General features: G+C 52.9%; 5 protein-coding genes across 5 annotated transcripts; 1 reads left to right on the top strand and 4 right to left on the bottom strand.

The window, feature by feature from the left end:
• Window positions 1-3337: 3337 nt before the first annotated feature.
• GGS23DRAFT_606279 (alpha/beta-hydrolase) lies at window positions 3338-5631 on the bottom strand (the record flags this gene model as incomplete). Its single annotated transcript, XM_051519882.1, has 2 exons — window positions 3338-3810; window positions 3951-5631. The coding sequence occupies 2 exons, from the start codon at window positions 5629-5631 to the stop codon at window positions 3338-3340; spliced, it is 2154 nt and encodes a 717-aa protein (XP_051370110.1).
• Window positions 5632-6551: 920 nt separating this feature from the next.
• On the top strand, window positions 6552-8453 carry GGS23DRAFT_598552 (uncharacterized protein; the record flags this gene model as incomplete). Its single annotated transcript, XM_051518798.1, has 2 exons — window positions 6552-7890; window positions 7990-8453. 2 exons carry the CDS (start codon window positions 6552-6554, stop codon window positions 8451-8453), a joined length of 1803 nt encoding a protein of 600 aa, XP_051370109.1.
• A 191-nt stretch (window positions 8454-8644) lies between these two features.
• GGS23DRAFT_149079 (ankyrin repeat-containing domain protein) lies at window positions 8645-13496 on the bottom strand. The gene is made up of 6 exons (XM_051511349.1): window positions 12847-13496; window positions 11837-12784; window positions 9508-11766; window positions 9330-9456; window positions 9033-9271; window positions 8645-8972 (listed from the first exon to the last, which is right to left on the bottom strand). Exons 1-6 carry the CDS (start codon window positions 13397-13399, stop codon window positions 8824-8826), a joined length of 4275 nt encoding a protein of 1424 aa, XP_051370108.1. The 5' UTR covers window positions 13400-13496; the 3' UTR covers window positions 8645-8823.
• GGS23DRAFT_149096 (uncharacterized protein) lies at window positions 13071-16047 on the bottom strand. The gene is made up of 4 exons (XM_051511350.1): window positions 15869-16047; window positions 15158-15579; window positions 14337-15097; window positions 13071-14268 (listed from the first exon to the last, which is right to left on the bottom strand). Exons 1-4 carry the CDS (start codon window positions 15913-15915, stop codon window positions 13441-13443), a joined length of 2058 nt encoding a protein of 685 aa, XP_051370107.1. The 5' UTR covers window positions 15916-16047; the 3' UTR covers window positions 13071-13440.
• Window positions 16048-19096: 3049 nt separating this feature from the next.
• On the bottom strand, window positions 19097-20772 carry GGS23DRAFT_598550 (glycoside hydrolase family 47 protein; the record flags this gene model as incomplete). The annotated part of the gene is made up of 3 exons (XM_051518797.1): window positions 19097-20283; window positions 20342-20523; window positions 20582-20772. 3 exons carry the CDS (start codon window positions 20770-20772, stop codon window positions 19097-19099), a joined length of 1560 nt encoding a protein of 519 aa, XP_051370106.1.
• Between the last annotated feature and the right edge of the window lie 489 nt (window positions 20773-21261).

Raw genomic sequence — 21261 nt, 5'->3', positions numbered from 1 at the left:
GACGGCCTAAGCGCCACCGACGATAAGACGATAGGGAAAGAGTATATGTATTCTCAACAGGCTAGATTCCGATAAGTGTTCGTGAGTGGCAGGTATTACGGGGACGAAACGCGGTGATGCGGCATGACGAAGATATATATGCCGAGGGGCGACAGCTTGACCTTGGGCTGGGTCTAGAGACGCCGGGGCGGGGATTAGCGGCTCTCCCTCTCACTCGCCCAACAGGCCCTCTCGGTATTCCAGCGGCACTGCGGGTAACAAAGAAGAAGCACGATGGCATACGGCACTCATCCCGAGGCGTAAGTCAGGGTCAGACCGACCAGACCTTCGGACTCCCAGCCTAAAGCCCAGCGCCAACGCGCCATGGACCGGCCAAGGGGAAGGAAATGGGGGCTTGGGGAAAGGGTCGCTCGCGTAAGGGTAACAGGGCTGGCGGCAAGTGGTGAAAGAGGATTTCTCGGGTCACGAGCCGCCGCTCGGTTGTACCGAGAGGCGGGAGATGCCGGCAAGGTCGCGGATACGATGGGCCACTAACCACCTCTCCCTCTCCTTACTCTTTTTTTCCTTTCCCTCTCTAGCCCCTCCATTATGTGCGCGCACTTCGAGATCGCGTAAGTGACCTGTCAACGGTTTGGGGGTAAAAGAATAAAAATGGCGAAATAGTTAGAAACGCATCCCGTCAGCCACCGCCAGGCTTAGGTACATGGCCACCCCTTGGTCATGGGAGGCGGGAGAGAGTTGCTCACGGCCCGCGATTCTCTCGGGCTGTTCGTGGCTGGCATCGGAGTTGGTAAAAGATGATGTACCGCTACAAGCTGAAGACAGGACTAGGGGGGAGAACTTAGGCCGAGGTGGGGGTGACGCTGAGGTTTACATAAGGCTAGCTTCGGAATCCCCAAGGACGGAATACCGAGGTCATCTACCGCATGTCTCCATCCCCTGTCCTGACCGATAGCCCATATTACCTAATCACCCATCCTGGAATTTCCTTTTCTCCGTCCCCCGCTGATTACCTAACCCAGACCAGGTAGGACCCCCACTTTAACCAGGAAGCATAGGTACAGCTTTTTTTTTTTCCATCATCTGAATTTGCATCGCGTAAATCTTCAGCCTCTGTCTTTGCTCTGCACATCTCAGTTGCTGGGGTCGCTGTCGCACACCTGTTACAGCTACAGCTCAACTGTAAGTACATCAGCTGCTCCTTTGCACTCCTTTCTCCCCCCTTCCTTGATGACAATATGTAAACCGCAAACTAGAGTCTTTGACCTCTCGGAATGAAACTGTTTTTACACGTCAGTCTGAGCAGAAAAAAACATGGTAGCCCAGAGCTGTGCGCGCACTGATCAGGAGCTTTGTTGTGCTGACTGGAACATAGGAAACACAGCCCCGTCTAGACATTCAATGCTGTAGTGGTTAGCAGGATGCGGTCTCCCTCTGCCTCTGGCAGCAGGCAGTACGGCATCAATTGGTATGTCTGCTCGTCTATCCATCCTCTCCCCCAATCCCCTTTCTATGATGATTCTTCTATGCATTCGCATAGCTGGAAATTACCGTCTGAGGCAAATGCTCTTGACGAAAAACAACAGGCTGTTTCTGATAGTACCTGCAAAACCTCACGTCTTCAGAGTTCTTGTGATGTTTTTGGCAGTTTCTAACACTGATATACAGATTGGCGATCCCGATTTTCCATACATGTAGGGTACGCGATCTCCCTCACCCGAAATTATGTCCTCTCGATATGATGAAACGGCACTGGGCTCCGATATCACAATCACATGAGTCGATACGCCATCTTGTGGCAGGCCTAGAAAACCTCGCCCACTGATTTCGTCCACCACAACCGCGATATCCCTGGATGGCTAGTGATACCCTCGCTAACGCGAAGGCTCGAACCTAGGGATGCCAATTGGGCTGATCTAATAGATGGTCCCGCGTAACTTGAGGTGGAGGTGGCAATCCTGTAATTCACCCTCCTGCTCTCAATGTCGCACCCACGATCCCCCGTGCCGGTGGATATCTAGGTTGGTACATTCCCTTTTCCTCTGTTCAAAACCACTGTCGCTATCTACCTGATGAACACAGATGACGAGTCTGATTCGGGTTTTTTCCGATGTAGACAACCTCATTTACTACCATTCATGCCTTTCTGATCCCAATTATCTGTTGTCATTGCCTTGTTCTTTAATCCGAGAATCATTCCATTCTGACCTACCGTAGGCACCCTCGATAGAAATGCGTCCCACCTCTATGCTGTGCCTGTACGTACTATCCCTGAGATATCAAAGGAAACTAGGGTCGGCGGCAGGATGATGATTTGACAAAACATTATTGACAAGCATATGTCAGAGCCTTCGGCGTTGATGACTCTGGTCATGTCTGACTGCACGGACACGAGATTCTTTGCCTAACGAGGAGTTGGAGTTGGGGCATATGAACCTGAGACTAATTAGCAAAAGTGACAGGCTGAATATTTGAGATACACCGATTCGGGATGACCACCATATATATCATTCGACAGACTATAGGTAAGACACAACTGCTTCAGCTACTGCCCATTCCTCATCACTTCCACAATGATGATCAAATATTTTCACGACGGTCAACATAGCTCGACAGCTTTGATGATACCGCCTTTGACAAGGCAATTGTATATCTGATACAAGACTCTACCCTCGATCATGTCTGAGACGCGTTGTCCCGGATTTCGCTAATGATCGTGCAGAATCAGGTCCGATAGTTCGATGCGTCTCTGCCGACTTCCTACCCCGGCGAATAGAGGTAAGTGGCACTGGGTAATTGGGTAATCTCTTGTTCGTTCCTATCTAGTGTGATGTGATCGATTGTGGTGTCGTAATCCAGGCCTGTCCGTGCCTGATTTGATATCGATTATCAGGGGACTAGCATTTTGTAAAACGTGCTGATGGTCCCGAATATTGCGCTATATAACCCACATCCGGAGCTTCGTCGACAAATAAAATGTCCAGGTTTTCAAGTCCGGTTTCCGTGGTACAGATTCCGGGGACTGCCTGGTCGTTGCCCTAACGCTTCTACGCTGGTAGACATCTAGAGACAGGTATTACACACCGTCTCTAGCAGAAGACATAACCCCAAAGTGTCCAAATTATAAGGGTATTACGGATCACCGCCATCGAATATATTGTATAGGATATCGCTTAGATAGACAGAGTTCAGTACAGCGCCGCGATATGCGAATATACACAAAGTCATGCTCCATACATATCCCAAAGTAACCACTCGCCGAGCGCCCCAACGCGCCGTAGGTATCCTCAATATAACCGTAGAATAAGCGCCTCTAAAGCAAACAAATCGCTTCTCCCTACCACATTAGCAGCAGCACACCCACACCTACCCCCACAACCGTCGCCCACCCCGCCCCTAGGCTCCGTGAATCCCACCACCACCCTCCTTGCCCTAGACCACGGCCCACGGCCCCAGCGGCGCTCGACGGCGTCGCCGTGGCCGTGAACAAGCCAGTTAGCCTTGTTGCGCTCGCGCCCGCGCCGTCGCCCTCGCCGGCCCGCGTCGCCGTCGTCGTGATGGTGACGATCAAGGCGCTCGTGCTCCCGCCGCTGGCGACGACGGTAGTAGTCACGACGACGACGACGGTGGACGACGGAGTCGTGCGGGTATCCTCGGGCCCGGCCTGCAGCGCGCCGCCGGCCACGACGACGTCGCCGGCCAGTATCGCCGCGCGGTCCGCGTCCGTGCAGGTCCCCGGCACGTCGCGGAGCCAGCACGTCGGTGCGGGGCTCGGGGGGAGGTCGAAGGATTGGCCGGCGTCGAGGGGGCCTGGTGGTTGGTCTTGTCAGCTAGCTCGTCGAGTTGGGGTGAGGAGAAAGAAGTGGCCTGGAGAGAGGAGTGGGGGGGTGGAGAGACAGGAAGGTATCTGGTATGTATAGGTAGGTAGGTAGGTAAGGCGGCGAACGCACCGTCAGTATCGTAGGACGAGAGGTCGACGTCCGCGCCGGTCGACACGCTGTCGCCGCGGATGATGCGCGCGAAGATCTCGAACGCGGTCGCGGGCTGGTACGCGGGCACGAAGTGGCCGGCCTGGTAGACGCGGCTGAAGGACAGGTTGCCGAACTGGCGCACCACGCCGCCGATGTACGTCTCGTTGACGATGACGGGCGCGTACCCGGCGGTCGCGAACTCGGACGCGTACGGCGAGCGGCCGGACGCGGCCGCCGCGACCGCGAGCGACACCGCCTCGCCGCCCAGCCAGTTGCACACGTAGTCGCGGTCGCCGTACACCAGGCCGACGCGCACGCCGGCGTCCAGCAGCGAGGCGAGCTTCGGAACCATGGCCTCGCGCTGGTGGTCGCCGGTCGACGTGAAGGCCGAGACGACCTGGGTGTTGACCTCAGTGTAGTTGAGGCGCGCGCCGATGGCGGCCTGGAAGGCGGCCGTGTTCACGTACTCGAGGTAGCGCCGCGGCGGGAACGAGTCGGGGACCATCGCGGCGATGTCGTACAAGCTGCGGCCTGCATCCGCGTACGGCATCATGACGTTCTTGGCGCAGCTGGCCTGAGCGGATGCGCATATGCTGCTGACCTCTGGAACCGAACCAGTGTTACCCGGGTCCTGGCTAGCGACGGCGGCTCGGCACTGGTTGATGAGATCGCGGCACCCGCCTTCAATGTAGAAGCTAGCGTTCGCCGCCCGCGCCCTGACCGAGTTGATGGCCGTAAGTCCGTACGGGTTGTTGACCGCCATGACGGGGTAGTAGGGCGCCTGGATCAGGTCGTCGATGCAGCCGTTAACGATGCCGAGCGAAACCAAGCGAATCTCTACTGTAGTGCTATTGGACGCTGAGCCATCGACGCGAGCGGCGTTCATCTCCTTCCACTTATGAGCGAATGTGGGGCCGTATTTCCCGCCGTAGCTTTCGGCGAACAGGTTCACACCTAGTATGTTATCTTTGGGGGGGTTCAGCTCCGGAAAGGCACTCAGGAATCCTTGCAACATGTGCCATGTAGCCACCGCTGCGGTCTCGGTGGTATTAGCCGTGTTACTGATATTCATGGAGCTGAAGGTGCCGTCTAGATACGCCGTAGGTGGCAGGGAGTTGGGTCGCTCGGCGGGCGGAATGTAGACGGTGTTGGTGAGCAGATCGAGGGAGCCGTTGGTGGGCACGTCATACGAAAAGCCGACTTGGTTCGGCTGGTCGATGAACAACATGTTCGACGCCCTATCCCAGCCCCATTCTCGGGCAACGGTAGTGAACCCGCCATTCTCGTCGTCGACGACTTCGCAAGGCCCGTTCTCGGTGAAGAAACCGAACATGGAGCTCGAACCCGGGCCGCCATTGAGCCAGATGGTGAGAGACGACGAGGCTTCGGCGTCGCGCGCGCCGACGAACCAGAAGAAAGTGTTCGTAGGGAACTCGCCCGGAATGCTCACCCAGCCAGTGTACTGCTGCTGCGACTCGAAGGCAGTCCTACAGGCGCCATGAGGTACCTTGTAGCTGATCGTGATTCTGGGATCGACGGGCGACGCGATCGTGGTCAGGTTCAGGTTCTCGGGCGAAGCATCGGGGAATTGAGCTCTGGCTAAGCGTATCAGTGTAGCAGTGGCAGCGATGAGGACTGCATTGACGCAGTGGAGTCGCATTATCGCCGACCGGTCGTCATACTGTCGTTTTCGTCCCTGGCCGGATGTTGAGCTCTCAGGCGAGAAACAGACCAAGTGGGGATGAGAGCGAGGAGCGTTAATTGGCAAGACCTGGTATTTGGGCTCGGATTACGGAAAAGAATGTATATAATACAAACGGAGCAATGCTACGACTGCTCAAGAAACGTGTTCTACGTAAGTATATACATCGGGCTATGGTGTAATGGTGGGACGTGGGATGAAGTCGATGTTGTAGATGGAGAGACGGGGATTGGCGGCAGAAAGCTCGAGTTTCGCCGGTGGAACGAGGTCTGATCTTGGCCTGTCTGATCCTGGCTCGTCATTACGCTAGTCTCGGGTACCTTGCATGAGCAGCCCCTCTATAAGCATTTCACTCCAAATATGCATCGTATCGAGACACTGGGACTATACGAAAATCAGGGTTATGCATGTAATGAATCCAGCGATAGCTTCTGCACACACGCTTCCGCTTTGCTCAACTGGGGAAGGGGGCCTGCCGACTCATCATGATACTTCTCGATACCGGTTTGAGCGTGGAAAGGGCTTAACGAGCAGAAAGGAGAATCTCGGCATTCAGGGATATAAGCAGATCGTGCTTGAGCGATCAACGTGGGCGAGGATGTCAACCGAGCGCGTCAAGTTCAGCTGAACACCAGGGGTTGGCTAGCTAGTCCACCCTTGGCTGCTGCGGCTGAACAGGCACGTAACACGGTCGTCGACGTGGAGCATTGCGAAACTCGCCTTAATAAATATCTTTCCATGTTGGATTGAGTCACCATCGCCTCCGTAGGTTTCTGCTCTGTCTACGCCTGCGGTCGGATAAAAGACCTGTGAGTGTTGACTGGGCAGCAGGCGAGGGCGAAAAAAGACCAGAAGACGCAGCAGCATCAGCAGCCGAGATGCCTTCTAACGACTCCGAGCACTCGGCCACCGACATCATCACCTACATCGGTGTGCCGCTAGCCGTCCTCGGCGTCTTGCCCATCCTCTATAATACCGTTGCTACGCTAGCTGCCCTATCCAAGATCAAGCGCATGCTCCGGCACGGCCGACTGACGGCTTTAACACGCAGCGACGTCGTGAACCGCGTCATCGAGGTCGAGCTGCCGCGCTACGCCGTCACGCCTTGCGACCGGTTCGCCGAGACGGACCTGTACTGGCGGCTGTCGCGCCAGCCGAGCTCGATCCCCGGCGGCTCGTGGACTACCTTCAACTGGCAGTCGCGCGCAATCGGCGCCAAGACCCAGCGCGTCGAGTACGCCGACCAGCTGCGCCAGCCCCAAGTCGACGTCGTCTTCTCCGAGCTCGTGGCCTACCTCCTCGATCTTGGTGCCGTCCCGGACGGCCACGGCTGGAAGCTACTACGCTCCACGGGCCTGTGGACCCCGACCGGCTGCGCCCTCATGAAGTCACCCGACGGGTTCCACGACGCCCTCACCATCGCGCCCCTCGACGACTCCGACGGCCATCTGTCTCTCAAGGCGAACTGGTCCTCGGACTGGACCACGAGGGACATCTCCTCTCTGCCCCCGTACTGGATAAAGCTGCCACCGCCCCCGCTGCCGCCACCCGCGAAGGCTACCGAAGACGCCGAATCTGCGAGCGGCTCCGCGCCGCGAGACGAAGAGACACGCTCTTCGTCGGAGAGCGCTCACGGGAAGGAAGACGGAGGAAAGGACGGGAAGAGTCTGCGCAGCAAGGAGTCCCTAGACTCGATCCAGAAGCAGGTCGAGAAGAACGCGAGAGCGACCATCACGTGCCAGATCTCGGTGGTCGGGCTCGTCGCGGCCCTGACCCAGGACGAGGACGGGATGCCGATCCGGCCGTCGACGGCCGGCCCGCAGAGCCTGTACATCGAGCACCTGCGAACGCGGGGCGGGGGCGGGGGGCTGACGGCCGGGGCGTGGTTCGCGAGCGTGGCGACGGCGTACGGGACGAGCAGCCAGACGGTGCTGTGGAATTACCAGGTGCCGGAGGCGGTGCTCGGGTTCGCGCGGCGCGACACGGTGCCGTGCGGGGTGCTGGTGCTGCTCGGCGTCGTCGACGACGCCGACACGCCCGAGTGGGACGCCGGCGCCGCCGCCAACGACGCCCAGGAGCAGGCCCGCGACCTCTTCATCCGCCGCACCCACGAGCACCACGCCGCCCTCCAGGCCGAGGCCCGCATGCCCCCGCCCCAGCGCGAGGCCGCCGCGCGCGACCGCATGCAGCGCGAGATGGCGCAGCGGATGCAGGACAGTAAGTTATTCTCTCTCTCTCTCGCTTTTCATTCCTCTTCGTTGGTTCCGTTTTTGCTTCGCCAGGAACCGGTTGCTAACACGAGACGCCCCCCGGTAGTGCGCGACCGCACGCGCCTCGAGAACCAGCGGCGCGAGGCGCGGACCTCGGAGGCGCTGCAGAGCCCGAAGTGGGACGCGAAGCTCGTCGCGGAGCACAACCTGCGGTGGCTCGCGCGGCGCAGCGAGGAGCGGGCGGGGTCCCCCGGCGGCGGCCCGCCGGGCTTCCACGTCGGCGCGGCGCAGTCGCTGCGCGACGTCGTGGGCGCGCTGCTGCACCGCATGGTGCTCGACGGCGCGTTCGCCGCATCGATCTGCCGCATGCTGGACTTGTGGAAAGCGTGGGCGGACAACGGCGGCATGCGCCGGTCCGACCTCGAGGCGCTGCGCGCGGCCCAGGAGGCGTTCGCGCTGGCGAGCCTGCTCGTCGCGCTGCTGCGCGACACGTCGACGGCCCACGAGGGCACGCTCTCGCTCGACCTGCAGGAGTGCCTGCGCATGTGGAGGATCGTGCGCCTCGGCTGATGCATGATGATGAATATGCCGTTTTCCGGCCTTTGGCGCTGCTGTTCGTGCTGCCCGCTGTGATGCTTCTTGTGTCGATCTCTCGAGTTGGTTTATAATACCCCCGTTCAAAGGATAGATAAATACGTTCATATTGGGACCCGGCTAAAGACCAGCAATAAGTATTAAACGTAGGGCAATGAAGGAATCTATCAATGCCCTGTTGCTGTATACCGGCCCCTAACCTTCCGGGTTCTATATCCGCGTCGGCCCCGTTTTCTAACCTGCCGTTAACCACCTACCGGGCCCGACGGGTAGGAACTCTTAGGTATAGACGTTCCCGATCTGCCTATCTAGCCACTTCCCAACTGTTTCCCCCAAGCATATCGACTCATCTAGGCACTTGATACTTGAATGGGTGCTTGTCTGAGCCTAGGTTGACCCGAATCTGAAGGCCGACGCTGTCGTTTTCCATACCTACGCCGATGCAAGGATACAGTTTGCTGTATGTAAACTTACGAGTATCAAAAGAGATGTCGCCTAGGATATGTTTAGTATAAGAAGATATGCATCTATGGTGCGGTGGGATGCTTGACTCACCTAGGTTCAGCCGGTTCCCGTTCCGCACACAAAAGAAATCACCCGACTCCGTATCCATACCGCAACCCACGATATCTCCCACCCGAAAGACGCTCTTCAGGCCTAGATCACCAGTCGTAATATCCCGACCCTCCAAGAATACAATCCCGTCATCTCCATGGAAAGCCCATGAGCCGGTATCAAAACCTGGCATTTCGTCACGCGGTTTGTTGTCAAGGCAGAAGCCCAGCCCAACAAGCCTGTCCAGTAGATTTCTTCTGTCAGTGATGGTCAACAAGTTTTGTAGACTGTACTTACATAGACGGTGACTCCTGCATGATTTCAATTTCGAAGTAAGCCGTCCTCTCTATGGGGGAAACCGGATGATCTGTCGCAAGACGCAGAAATTGGAAATCCGGGTGACTTTTTAATAAAACCTGTATGCCTATGTGGTGTTGGACCCTTATACCCCAGACTTTGATGTTGTTGAGCTTACCTATCATTCGCGAGCAACCCCCCGGATGATCGACACACGCTGTCGTCGCCACAACCTCATTAAGGCCTTCTTTGAATCTAAGCGTTGTTGGTACCAGCGGGTCTGGCCATCCCCCTTCCTTTCTAAGGTACTCGCTGGCTAAGTCATTCAAGTCGCGGTCAAATGTCTTCAATGTTTGTTCATCTGCATCGTGCCACTGCCGTCCATACTTCCGCGCGTAATCGACCCAATTCCAGTTGTCGGAGTCTACCTCGTCTCCCTGGACAAGATCGTCGCTCCTGGAAAGAGCCTGCCGGATTATCTTTAGCTCGCCGATCCGAGCAGCCATGTGACAGGGGAGTTTCCTCTTCAACTTCTCCCTCGTATCCCCGTCCCACTCGTTTTGCTTCATCGCCCTCGTCAGACAGATGGCTAGTAGCCGGTTCCTAGGCATGCCTAGAGCGAGCGATTCGACACTGACACCAATCAGCTCGATGAGGTCCTCTCCCGAAAGCTCGTCCTCCTTGAGTTGATTGATGCACTTGTCAAGTAGACGACTCATCTCGGCATTGTCTGAGTCACATAGCGCCTTCAGCGATTGCAACTGAGGTATAGAAGCTTTACTCAATAATAGCTCCACGATTTTAACTTCATCTATAGCGACAGCCACCTCAAAAGGTGTGGTCCCCATATCGTCGGTAGCGCCAATGTCGATCGCCTTGTGATTAATTAATTGTTGAACGATCTTGATATTTCTGCTGCAAATAATAGCGATATGCAGAGGCGTCAAGGAGCCCCACCCAGATGCTGGCTTATTCGGGTCTATGTCTGGGTGATGGAGAAGCATCTTAACAAGTTCTGTCCTCCCATTCTCACATGCGAACGCAAGCGGTGTCTCTCCATACATGCTATCAGGCTCGTTAAGAAGCTGAGGCCACCTTTTCAGGATTCTTTCTGCGGCTTTTCGGCATCCTTGTTTGCATGCTGTAACCAGAAGGGAGTCTCCTTCCTCGTCGGCGGTTGATTGATAATGATATTCGCCATCGAGAAGCAACAACGCAACCTGATCCAGATTTCGATCAATTGCATCATGCAATGCTGTCCTGCCTTTCGAGTCGCATGCTGTTATTGATGATGCCTTCATGTGTTCAATCAGTCCTTGGATAATGGTCCTCTGAGTCGTTTCCAGCAACCCAGTTGCTGTGGCAGCATAATGTAATGCAGTTCGCCCAGATGCATCTGCATTGTCTGTAGTGCTTTTATCCAATTCCAGAATCCGCCGGACGGTTTTCACAAGGCCCCCGGAACAAGCGGACATTAGCACTGTTACCCCTTCTTTATCCCCTTCCAGATCTAGCCGAGGTGTCTTCCCGTCTGCCAACCCTTCCATGAAGAAAAATGCTCGATCCTCGTCGACAGCGATGGCTTCCCCATGGAGTGTCGCTCGATATCCAGCGAGAGCGATGACTGCTTCATGGAGTGGCGTGCGTCCATTGTTATCTTTGGAGTTGATTCCCTCCTCCCACCCATCCAATTTCTCTCTAAGTTTCCCAAGGAGATCAATAGCGGGAAACTGAGCAGCAAGATGGAATATGGTCTTTCCATTTTCATCCCGGTAACCAAGTCTGTTGGTCGCTTTCACGAGCTCCACGAGTATGTCGAAGAGCTCCTCTTTAACCGCCGAGTCTGGAGTTGAAAGTCTCCCAAAGAGATATATCAAGGGCGACTTGCCAAATTTGTCCAGTGCACCTGGTCCTGCACCTTTCTCGCTCAATATCATGGATATGCTTTCCCCATTGCCTTGCTTAGCGGCAAGGTGCAGGGTACCGCGATTCCAGATATCAAGCTTGGCCCATATTTCCGGTTCAGCCCAGATCTTAGGCCGCCCTTCATCGCGACGTCCATGCGAGCGTCCTCGCCGGTTTGTTTTCTGTGGAGATGACTTGCCGAGAAGCACTTTGAGGCATTCGGAACTGTTGGCCTTAGCAGCCAAATGAAGAGGGGTCAAGCCATCCTTGCCGGCATTTATCACTTTATGCGTGATGCTTTCGCTGCCGATGATTTCCAGAATTTTCCTTAAGGTGTTGCCGGTGTCGTCGGCGATAATAGCAACGTGCACTGGGCTTCTACCCAATTTGTCGAGAAGTTCATGGAGCGGTTCCTTGGATTGTTCCCTAGGTTGGGCAGCTTTGAAAACCTGTCCCCTAATATCAGACTCCGAAGGGGCGAAGCAGGCGTAATGAACTGCAGTCCAACCAAATATGTCTTTCTTTTGGACATCTTCCACCCATGTTAAACTCGAGTCAGTAAGTTTCGATTCTACTAAATGATACGGTTGGCATTAACGTACCTTCCTTAGTGTTGTTCATGGTGTTTTTATGACCTTGACTAACAGTTCTGTCGTCCCCTTTCCTTGTTATTTGCGCCGATCTGCGGTTGTTTGGAACTATGGTCCTAAACACCCTAAGGTGTGCTTCAGAGAACTTGAGTACTGCTTTCTCTAATACCTTCAGTTCTTCTACTGAAAACTCGGGGTCCTTCTCCAAAGACAGGAGGGTTTCGGTTTTTCTGACGGTGGTTGAGGCAGAATCTTGAATTGTCTCTGAAGGACTGTTCTCACCAGACAGCCCTTGCTCCTGGATAGTGACGAATTTGAACATGGATTTGAAACCTTCTCTTCGGCGCTGTAGCTCATAAACAAGGGCTAAGCAAGCAACGACGTGTTTAAACTTGTCGAGTTCCCTAACGAGGTCTGAGAATGCCGACCATAATTCCCCCTCCGGGCTTGAATCGACAGTCTGGTATGGGTCAAATGCCATATGAAGAAAATCCATTGTCCTAACCACAACAGCAAAGGCGAAATTCTCCTTGGAAGTCACTCCTATGCTGGTCTGAAGCAAGGAGTTGTAGCAGCGCGTCGTTTCGACCCACCCTCTTTCAACATTCAGTGGCACCAAAGAGAGAATCTCTTCGTTGGGAAGCCTATCCCTGTAGCTCAAAGCAGGAATCATGCTTAAGAGAATGTCATTCATGCTCCCGAGTCCATATTTCTCCATCTTTTGAATAATGGTAGTTAATTGACGATGGCGAAGTGATGGTAGATACCAGGTATCCTGTAGGTCACGCGGTACGAATTTGTGAGAATTGATGATCTCCACATCCCGTTCGCCCTTTCGAAGACAGTCTTCAGGTAAATCGTCAACAACAGCCCACATGAAACTGGTAAAGAGATGCTGCGCTAGAATAACAGGAAGGTATCCATTGCCGATAACAGTCAGCTGCCTTTCGTCCTCCGCAGCTATTAAAACGTTAGCCTTTAGATATCTCACCCCTGGCCTCCAAACCTTCAAAAAGCCTTACCTTGTTTGCCGTTGAAGCCAATGATTATATCTACTTCATCTTGTTGACCCGTGGCCTGAGCTTGGTCGTCATTCGTGTAACGGTCGCTTTGGTCCGCAAGCAATTCATCCACCCACCATGAAAGGTCTCGTTTCAGTAGGCCATCCTTACAGTTATTCCCCAGTATCCGACAGAACTTGTATTTCAATTCGTTTCCAGCCGTGCCTCGTCTCCAATCTTGTGTTCCCCGCCCCCCTGCTCCGGTGTTCTTAGCACTGGACTCCTCAATGACTTTCTTGTTTTTTGCCTCAGTTCCGATATTGATGCTAGCCATCCAGAGTGACATGACAGCTTCTAGTACCCCTAGATCAACCTTCCACGGCCTGTCAGGACTGTCTTTTTGCACTGGTATGTCGATTGTATCTTCATTCGAACCGCAAATCCCGAATGGCTTGAATGTATCCAGAGTCCACTGTAACTTCTGCCCACCTTTGCCATCATTCGTATTGGGGAAGAAAGTGTTCATAAAAAGCTCGATGGAGAGTGCTAAAGCTAGGGCACTCTCGGTGGCCATAGACTTCCACTGGCAGAGATCCCCAAGCCTTTGCCGTACTTTTAGCAGATTCTGGCTCGTTGCATCCTGGAAACATTTCGCAAGCTCGTCTTGATCACCCGGATATGGTGCGATGCTAATCCTCCGATGAACTTAAAATATTTCTTGTTATTCTCGCTAAGTCGTGGTGTCGAAACTCCCCATCGCAAAATGAGGTCATGGGGTTGATGTTTTAGCAAGCAGTCCTTCTCTGGAAGATCTTGGTCGGGGTCGCGGAATTTGGGGCAGAAAACGATATGAACAGCCAGGAAGTCTAGTTCGTAGCCAGGCGATGCGAGAGAATGTCTTGGGACGCGACCGACTTTTCTTCGAATCCATGCGCGGATGAAGGCCATCGAACATATGGCCAGTAGCTGGGCAATAGCACATGGGTATGTAAGGCCGCGAAGACCTATGAACTGTGCTATGAATCCAACGACGGACGTAAGGGTTGCGATGAGGGTTAAAAGCTCCCATCTTTTCCTAGGACTGAATGCTTGCCGTAGCCAATTTCCGCCTGCCTTGGGATTCTCCTGCGTAGAAAATGATTTCTTAGAACCAGAGCCGTGCTCTCCTGGTGATGATGCTTCTATGACAGTTTCCTTGTAGTTCTTACGGTCCCGAATGCCTCTTCCTGGTGGTATTTCTGTAGCCAGTTCCGTGGCGGGATTCCTGCTAGGTTTAGGGGTTTCCGGTGGTGGCTTCGTCTTGTTTTCCGTGTCGTTTTCGTGGCTGGGGCTCTTTCTTTCCAATGGTGGTTCTACGTCAGTTTCGGCATCTTCTTTTCTATTAGACGTGAGGATGTGACGTTTTTGACCAGCAAGAATCACATAAGAGTCAAACTTCATATCCTGTAAATGAAGTTGTGTATTAGCTTCCAACAGCCATTCCGCATAGACATCATATAAATTCAACTTACCTGCACTGTCTGCGCCTGCTGAATAAATATCAGTCGTGGATATTTATTAGGGTTACCAATGTTCTCCGGTTTGGTCGATTCCTTATTATCGCATGTCTTGTTGTCCGTCCCTTTGCCCCCGTCATCGTCCTTCTGGTCGTTTGTCTTGCCGTCCTGCTGGTCATTTGTGTTGTCATCCTCTTTGAGCTTCCAGGTGAACTCAGTAGTGCTTTGTTCTATTGAACATGAACAAAGTCCTATGCCAAGGGAAAGCAGAATTGAGCCAGCGGCATAGGAAGAAAACCCATACGCTTCAGGGTCTGTGCCAATTGCGCTTCTCACTTCCGGGTGGAACACAGTAATGGCGGCAATGGCAATCAGCCCCAGCTGTATTGTGACAGCCACAAGGGAAGCACCGATTAGTTCAGCTTGCTCGAACCACAATTTTCGGCCAAAATTTCCCGATACTAGATTTATTTGGATATTTGGTGGATCGGGATAGCTTGTGGGCCCTTGGAGTTGCGTAGGCTTCCTTTCCTGGGACTTGTTTTCGGGCCTTGGCTCCTCAAGCCTTGGTGCCCCAAGCCTAAGTTCCTCGGGCCTTGATTGCTCAGGTCTCCCTTCCTCAACATTTAATTCCTTAGTACGCTGTGGGAATATTCTAAGGAGACCACAGATGAAATTCGTGTAATTCGTGGCCAAGCTGCTAAGGACTGGGGCTGGGTTCTTGAGAGCCGCTTTTATTAGACGGATAATAAAATGATAACTCTCACTATGATACGCTACATTCAGACTTTCATGAGCACATTTCCTCTTAAAAGCCTTTATTAAGTTGAACTCACTTTCTCGTACCATAAGTCCCTTACGATAGGCGCTCCCAATAGTATGGATACCACAAGAGTCCTCAAGACTCTGACTGGAACAGGCGTTGTTTTTTTGGTGCCTTAGTATGTCGTCGAGCTCAGGGAAGAGGAGAAAATGCGCTGTTTTGGGCTTTCCCATGACCCGAACGATCGAGTTGCCATTGAACATCTCGCACACCTCTGCGGAAATCGACGACATCAGTTCAATCTCGGCGAGTGTGCGGTTTTCTCTCGCACGACCGATAAACGCCTTTGCCATCCGCGGTCCCGAAACACGAATGGCGCCAGAGATAACTGTGACGATGCCAAGCGGAACCATGGCGAATATCAAGTGGTCGATCCATGTCATACTTTGGCTGGTAAACTGCGTCGCAAACTGTTCGCCGAAGAGGGCCAAGATACTGCCGTTCGATATCTTAGTAGGCATTTCCATTATGCTCCCAGGCCCTGGTTTCCAGTTCCCGGGGTATGAATACATACGGAGCAACGTCAGAGAAAACATTCAAGGCGAAGTCTGCATTGCCTTCCTGGCCAGCAACGCCTGCCGCCAGGAGAAGCAAACCCAGCAGTCGAGTTATCATTTTATTCCGAGCTTCTGAAAAGCTTGCTGTTCGGCCTTGTAGGCAACCCTCACTGAAGCATGCGATACGATGTGAAGCTAATAGGTGACTTCGATGTGAAATGACGAACACTGAAGGTACGGGAAAAAGCCAGCAACGGGGTAATATTCTGTTCATAGGTTGTAGCCCTGTAAGCAGTAAGGCTACGTAATGGTCAATAAATGATAACTGATTTTACCGCTAGGCATGCTACAACCCATGAGGATACCCAGCCCTAGCATGTGCAATGGGATGAATGTAACTCCCTACTTTCGCCGACCAAGCTGAAATTCTAGGATCAATACAAAATTTCTCGTCCACCTTTGATCACACCCATCTCAAGTGCATCGTGATTGGACACTTGGTGTCGGTAAACCATCGCAAGGTATTAGGTGCCAAGAAACTCACCCAGTAATCCGAGTGTCTTTTGAATTCTCATAACCCAACACCACCAGCCTTCAGTCGCAAAGCAGGGTATTGATCCTTCTCTATATGGAATCATTATCACGGCCCCTCCGATACGCTAATATTGTCAGGGCTATCCCACGAGGCGACCAACCTGCTTGTTGTTAACAACAACTGAATACTAGAATTTCGACAGGTCGCAGTGTAGCATGCAGTTGGAGGCAGAAATGAGAGTGCGACATCAGTCGTGGCCGGGTAGCCTGCTCTTCACTAATACCTTGGAAAATTCTCATTCTGCCTACTTTTCCAAAACCCGATTCCGAGGAGCGGTGGCATCTGCTGAAAAAAGAACGACGGCCAAGATACCTACGTGAGCAAATAAGGATCTTCCAGGCACAAATACAGCTTCCCGATACAACGTCACAATCCACGACGTTTCGTGCTGCTGCGACTCAGGCGTGGGGCGCTTCTAGGCCATATGTGCGCTTGCAGCCTTGCCATACCATCTGGATTTCGAGAGGGCTTATTTCTCTGCATAAACAATCAGGCCAGCTTAGCGAGTTTTGTATTCATATGTACGTTAGTTTCGACAAATTTGAAGAAGTGGTGGGCCCGACTTCGACTTTGTCTGTTGCCCCTGTACCCCGTCCAGCTCCGCTTGAAAAGCTGGACACCGTTTCCGAGGTGTTTTTAGAGTCACAGCCGCAATAGCCCAATGGAACACACACTTCACATTAATATAAGATATGCCCCCTTTATTGCCACTGCTATCTGGTTGGCGTAGGATATCGAGAAGCAGGCTCGGGTCATCCCAGGGGGTTGGCTGACCACCTAAGGATGTGTGATATCGCGATTGGCCTGATGCCTGCATGCCTACACCACTCCATAAGTCCCCCAGTCATATCGTATGCCTAAAGCTCAAGTTGATACAGAAATGAAAGGATTTACCTTCGTTTCTGCGGCGTGTTGAGCCTCAACCTGGAGCACTCACAATGGATTCCCGCAACGACACATTAGTAAACTGCAACAACTCGAGCCAGGCAAGGTTACAGTCGGTGTAAGTGTTCTAAGAGGTGGCCCTAGTTCATAGGCTAAGCACCGAGGATCGGCATGTATATGGTTACATGAAAAACCGCGTAAACTTGCTGGTCTGCCTCGCCAGCCCAGATTACATCCACCAGTGAGGCCGGCGCTATTTAGATAATAGGTATCAAAAATGATTTCATGAAATAGTATTCCGTCTTAACATCTTGATATCCCACTCGCACATCCCGCCCCTTCGATAACCCACGCCTCTTTGCTCGTATCTTTTCCCGTGAGACATCGGGCGCGGCTGTAAGCTAGGTCACCGCTTCACGAGCCACCGCTTCGCGGACCACCTTTTTACAAATATACTTATAAATAAACGATTTTTACCCGTAAAAAAGCGGGTAAATTTTTTTTAGGTTAATTAGTTAATAATTTAACTAGTTTTATATAAATTTGAGATTTTTTCCCTTATCTTAATAGGTTTTTATATAATGTTTTAACGAAGGTGCCGAAAAAGTTCGTGAATACCGTTTTAAACTCGACTTTTGAGGGTAATAAAGTGGGGATATTACGTAATCCTTGATAATATAGTTAGAGAAATAGCCATTATTATTTAATCTTTTTTTCATTTAACAATACGATTTTTATTTAATTTATTATTTTAAATAATATATTCAATTTCTTTATTTTTTTTAGCGTTATTTTACGCGATTTGTATGGGAAATTTGGACAGTGAAGATTCGCCCGATTTCCCATACAAAATGACCTAAAATAACCTCAAAAAAATAATAAGTTTTTAGGTGTTTTTTTAAGATAACAAATTAAATAAAAATCGTATTACTAAATAAAAAGAAGATTAAATAATAATAGCCATTTCTCTAACAAAACTATCAAGGATTACGTTATCGCCCCACTTTATTACCGTAAAAGATCGGGTTTAAAACGGTATTTCTAAACTTTTTCGGCACCTTCGTTAATAAATTATATAAAAACCTATCAAGATAAGGGAAAAACCCCCAAATTTATATAAATCTAATTAACCCATTAACTAATTAACCTAAAAAAAATTTACCCGCTTTTTTACAGGTAAAAATCGTTTATTTATAAGCATCTTTGTAAAAAGGTGGTCCGCGAAGCGGTGGCTCGTGAAGCGGTAACCTAACTTAGCTGTTACGTCTCCTGCATCCAGATGGGAGGAGATACGCCGGTTGCAGAGGGGATTAAGAGTAGAGAATATAGGTATGCGTGTGTATGGAGCCTAGCGCTCCACGAAGTCTTGCCTAGCCATCCATGCTTTTTTCCATCGTCTCGAGCTCCATCCGTTGTCGTGGCGATAACTCGCAACCCTAACTCCGGCGTAAATTGTTGCGCAGCACAAGGGGCGTCAGTCGAAAATAGTTGTTCTCGTATTTGCCCCTTCGCCCCCGGCAACCAAGCCACAATCGATACCCAACGCCAGCTTAGGAATGCGGGCGTCGATCGCACCGGTTGCTGTCTCACCCCCTTATCCACCGTGTGACCCAGAGTCGATAGTGCGGAGAAAAAAAGACCTACGCTGTCAGATAAGGAGCGAGGCCTACTCATACTAGAGGTCACACGTACAAGCAACCTAGGGAAGTACATTAGAAAGAAAGTAACTGCTTCTAGCGGCCCATAGGATTGTCTGGTTAGGCTTGTCGTTCCTTTCATGTGTGATCCCAGCTAGCATATGCGGCACATCTTCTCTGTATGACAGGGGACAGCGGGAACATATATTGCTCCTTGTCAGATACCAATGCATCGTATTACATATTTATGTGTAGCTATATGTATATATATGTGTGCGCCGGTAGGCCTAAAGCCGCGGCACCTGCCTATATAGCACCGACGATATATCACCCCCAGCCTAGGCGGGCCGGCCCTTGACGAGGAAGGGATGGGCCTCGGTGTTGAAGACCCAGGTGTTGTTGTGGCCGGCGTCGACCTGCCAGGGGGCGTCGCCGGCCTGGGCCAGGTAGCTGTACTTGAGGACCTCGGCGAACCAGAAGCTCTCCTGGAAGTCGGTGAAGCCGCCGCCGCCGGCAGCGTTGACGTCGCGGATCGAGCTGTACCCCACGCCCGCGGCGCACGTCGCGTTGATGTTGACGAACGCCTCCCACGCCCAGTCCTGGTACTTGGTGTCCCCCGTCGCCCGGTACGCATAGTAGAAGCTCTCGACCACCTCCGGCCGCAGCACGTACGACGAGGCCGTGATCCAGAACCCGGCCCGCCCGTAGAACTCGACCGCGTTCGCCGGCGGCGGCTGGTTGTTGCTCGCGTTCGCCGGCAGCCCGCTGTCCTGCCACCGGAACACCTCCGGCCCGATCCCCGTCACCGTGGCGAGGTACGTCTCGTGGCAGGCCTCAACAAGGTCCAGCCCGAACCTCGTGTACTCCTCCTTGTCGAGTGTCAGCCCGCCGAGGATGAAGTTGCCCCCGTCGAAGCAGGCGAGGTGAGTGGACACGAAATTGAGCCGATCGCGCCCGTTGTACGCCGCGAGGAACGTCAGTTCCGGCCGCGTGGTCGGGTGCGATGCCAGATGCTCGATGGTCGAGTCGATGGCGGCGATCCACCGGTCCCTGTACTCGGCGAAGCGCTCCGTGTCGTACAGGTACATCTTGATCAGGTACTCGTAGAACGAGTCGGTACCGCCGTTCCAGCCGCCGCTGGAATCCGTGAAGTTGCCCGTGGTGACGTTCACATTAGTGCCAATCAAACCGGGCCAAGGTTCGCCGAGCTCGGGGTTCCGCACATGGAGCAGATAGTCTTCGCCGGCCTGCGCCAATCTCGCGTACTTATCATCCCCAGTGAGGTCGCTTAGCCGGGTCCACTCGAGGACGAGCGTTCCGATTGTGGCGATACCGTTAGTAGCATCATCGGCAACGCGAGGTCCGTTGGGACCGTTGAATATCAGCGTGTTAATAGGCACTCCGCTAGGGGTCCCGAAAGCGACGCTGAGAAGATCGGCCAGGTTTACGGCCTGCTCCAGGATCCTGTCTACAGACGCCCGGTCTGGGGCGTACTGGCTCAGGGGGCCAGACAGGAAGTCATAGGCTAGATAAAGTGAGCGCGCGGGCATGGTGAGGCTCGAGCGATTTTCCACTGGACGTACCTGAGACGAGGCCTCCCAAGTAGCGGATGGTAGTCTCAAACAGGGAGACACTCTCCTCACCAACCACAGTGACGTTAAAGTTGACCTGTTGGATGTGTTCCACAACCTGGGCGATGACCTCCTTATTTCCCATTATCAAAGCGGTAGACAAAGCGTCAATCGCGCTGGCTCCCCAACCGTTCCTATCGAACACTTGTTAGTTCGGATTCCAGAAGCTGTTCTCCTAGGGCATCTACACACCGGTCATTGGAAGCGGTCCTCGAGATAGGTTGTAGCGTATCATTGGGGAAAGCGTATTGGTAATACCCATCCCAGGAAATCTGGAACGCGTGCGCAACAGCTTCTAGTCTGTCTGGGTGGGAAACATAAGAGGGCGCGCCGAGGGCTTGCGAAGCAAAGCCTAGGATGGCGATGGCCCGTCTTGCGCTCATCATGGCTAACGATACAGGGGCAGGTTTAGATTCAACCAGTCGAGGCCAACATGAGAGAGTGTGACAGAATAGACCTGTCTCGACCGGACCGTTTGACGTTTGGCGAAGGGATGAGATAGATGGGGGCTGAACGAGTAAACGAGGATGAGAGACCGGGAATGCGCCCGACTCTTATAGGCCGAGACTAGTTTCTCCATCTACCGGACGCCGGGTGCCTGGGAGGTCATAGTGTAGAGGACGTGGATGTGTATATTTAGGATCCGCACCGCCGATGTTCCCCAAGCAAACCCTTTCGCAGGAAAAATGCTGGCTCGACCCAAAGACAAGTCCATCGTAGCTCACGGTTGAGTGAAGCAGCAGGGATCCGTGCTGGTGACTTGGCGTATATGTATGTGGCGTGGTAGCTCAAAAGCATCGAGCCCTTGCCTTGCAGGTTTACCTACAATACGATATGGCACTATCATCGTTGCGGCTCGTGAGTTTATTGGG

The sequence above is a fragment of the Durotheca rogersii genome (assembly GCF_024521655.1).
Source record: "Durotheca rogersii strain YMJ 92031201 chromosome Unknown GGS23scaffold_18, whole genome shotgun sequence".
Classification (NCBI taxonomy): Eukaryota; Fungi; Ascomycota; class Sordariomycetes; order Xylariales; family Xylariaceae; genus Durotheca; species Durotheca rogersii.
The sequence above is the reverse complement of the archived record's forward strand: the minus strand, read 5'-3'. Positions and strand labels throughout refer to the sequence as shown.

Coding starts and splice junctions, on each gene's coding strand:
- GGS23DRAFT_149096 (XM_051511350.1), bottom strand. CDS start 15,915: ATGAACAGAATATTACCCCGTTGCTGGCTTTTTCCCGTACCTTCAGT. Junction 15,580..15,868: donor CTTTTTCCCGTACCTTCAGT/GTTCGTCATTTC, acceptor ATCGAACGGCAG/TATCTTGGCCCTCTTCGGCG. Junction 15,098..15,157: donor GGGACTTATGGTACGAGAAA/GTGAGTTCAACT, acceptor GTCTGAATGTAG/CGTATCATAGTGAGAGTTAT.
- GGS23DRAFT_149079 (XM_051511349.1), bottom strand. CDS start 13,399: ATGGCCACCGAGAGTGCCCTAGCTTTAGCACTCTCCATCGAGCTTTTT. Junction 9,457..9,507: donor GGGTTGCTCGCGAATGATAG/GTAAGCTCAACA, acceptor AACACCACATAG/GCATACAGGTTTTATTAAAA. Junction 8,973..9,032: donor CGGGAACCGGCTGAACCTAG/GTGAGTCAAGCA, acceptor AACATATCCTAG/GCGACATCTCTTTTGATACT.